Source organism: Pinus tabuliformis, chromosome 7 (genome assembly GCF_031772625.1).
Source record: "Pinus tabuliformis cultivar Carrire ecotype Pingquan chromosome 7, CPIR1, whole genome shotgun sequence".
Taxonomy (NCBI): Eukaryota; Viridiplantae; Streptophyta; class Pinopsida; order Pinales; family Pinaceae; genus Pinus; species Pinus tabuliformis.
The window spans coordinates 1,365,965,266-1,365,966,952 of record NC_142293.1 but is presented as its reverse complement, the minus strand read 5'-3'; the positions used below and the strand labels follow the sequence as shown (position 1 = coordinate 1,365,966,952).

The following is a 1,687-nucleotide window of genomic DNA, read 5'->3' as shown; positions in this document are numbered from 1 at the left end:
ATCAAAATCAGAATCTGTGAAACTTTAAATTACCTTTATAGTTTGGGGAAATTCTCCTGTGTTCTTTTTCCCCTCACAGCTTTCAAAGAACAACTAAAATGTGATAAAGGGATTGGGCTTGAAAAGGGAGATGAGGTGCTTCGTATTTCAAGTTTTGTATTGGGAAGCAAAAGTGGTCAAATTAGTTGTCCTATCAGGGATTGTGATATACAAAAGAATAAGAAACGGTAAGAGATGTTCCTCTGTACAAATAAGAATTTTGAATTGGGTAATCGAAAGAGGTTAAAGCTCTGATTGGACTAGGAACAAAAGAACAGTAACAAATTTTGAATGAAGTTACTGGGCTAATCTAGATTTCAAAAGAAAATGTATACGAGCCAGCGAGAAAGGCTAAAATATGCAAGACTTGGGAGCAATAATATCTCTGTTATAGACATGGGCATCTATCAAATCCTTCATCACATTGTTCTTCATTTGTTTCCCGTACAGTCCTTTACATATCCGCAGAGCCCGATCCATGGCCTTTCTGTATGGGGTCAATCCCTTGCTCACCTTCAACTTATCCACTATAGTTGCAGCAGCACAGAGGGCAGTCTCATCCCCAGGCAATGCACAAGTAACAGCATCAATAACACCCTCAATGCAAGGCATCTTCCTGCCCCATTTTTTCAGAAGCACAGGAGACCTAAACATGGGCCAATAAGCCTTGGCGAACGAAGCACGAATCAGCTGCCTATCTTTGGCCTTAACTCTCCCCTGTAACTGTGTAAGCTTTTGCTCCAGCTTCAGAGCCAATTTAGTCATCTCCATCTCTCCGCCCTTCTTATAAATCCTCCCAAAGTCGTCCTCAATGCCCCTCAAATCCCCCTCTAGAGACCGCTCCAATTCACACCGGTGGCACCGACACACGAATGACCATGTCTTGCAGAGTTCCCTCCTCGTCCCCATTGGAAGCAGCACATCAAAATAAGCGAAGGTTACCTCTTCCCCTGCCTTGAGGTCCCTCGCAGCATGGATAAACACATTATCCCCAACATGTAACCGCCCCGCATTAGGACTACAAGAATGATTCACAAGAGCAGGCAATACCCACAACCCAACGCAGTCAATCTCATTAGAATAGTACAATCCATGCCCCAGCTTCTTAACCCCACAGCCCTTCTCAGTAAGTGTGTTGATGTCTGCAATCCCCAAAATCCTTTCCAGATCCACAGGCTCACATGGGCACTCAAACTCAAACCCTGACACTGCATTGCCCTTAAACAACTCCATATCCGGAACCCCGAGATCTTTTTTCCTATTCCCATCATCACTCTACCAAAGTATAAATTTTCCTTAAAACCCTACTGGATCGCCTAGCAAGTTATACCAATGTCGATGCGACATCCAGGTAGAGGAAACAGAGAGCCCATACATCAGCCAAACGAAACTATCATTAAATATAAATTATTAAATAATCTAGACACCGAAAAACTATTTAGATATCTTCTATATTATTGATCAGATCAGATCTGTATTGAATTAAAAATATTTCGATATTATTAAATCTTGACTATTCATAATTTAAAAATATGAAATTCTTTAAAACCAAGTCAATCCTTCTGCGTAATTATCAATTTAAAAAACAAATAAAAATACATCAATGATTAAATCACCTTCGAAAACGGTGTTTTGGACAATCTGAAAT

The 1,687-nt window shown here is 40.6% G+C and overlaps 1 protein-coding gene across 1 annotated transcript; it reads right to left on the bottom strand.

Moving 5' to 3' along the window:
- Window positions 1-390: 390 nt before the first annotated feature.
- On the bottom strand, window positions 391-1,272 carry LOC149252677 (uncharacterized). The gene has a single exon (XM_089454235.1). The coding sequence runs from the start codon at window positions 1,270-1,272 to the stop codon at window positions 391-393; it is 882 nt and encodes a 293-aa protein (XP_089310361.1).
- Between the last annotated feature and the right edge of the window lie 415 nt (window positions 1,273-1,687).

What these genes read in the sequence shown, in the direction of transcription:
- LOC149252677 (XM_089454235.1), bottom strand. Translation starts at nt 1,272, where the DNA reads ATGGAGTTGTTTAAGGGCAATGCAGTGTCAGGGTTTGAGTTTGAGTGC.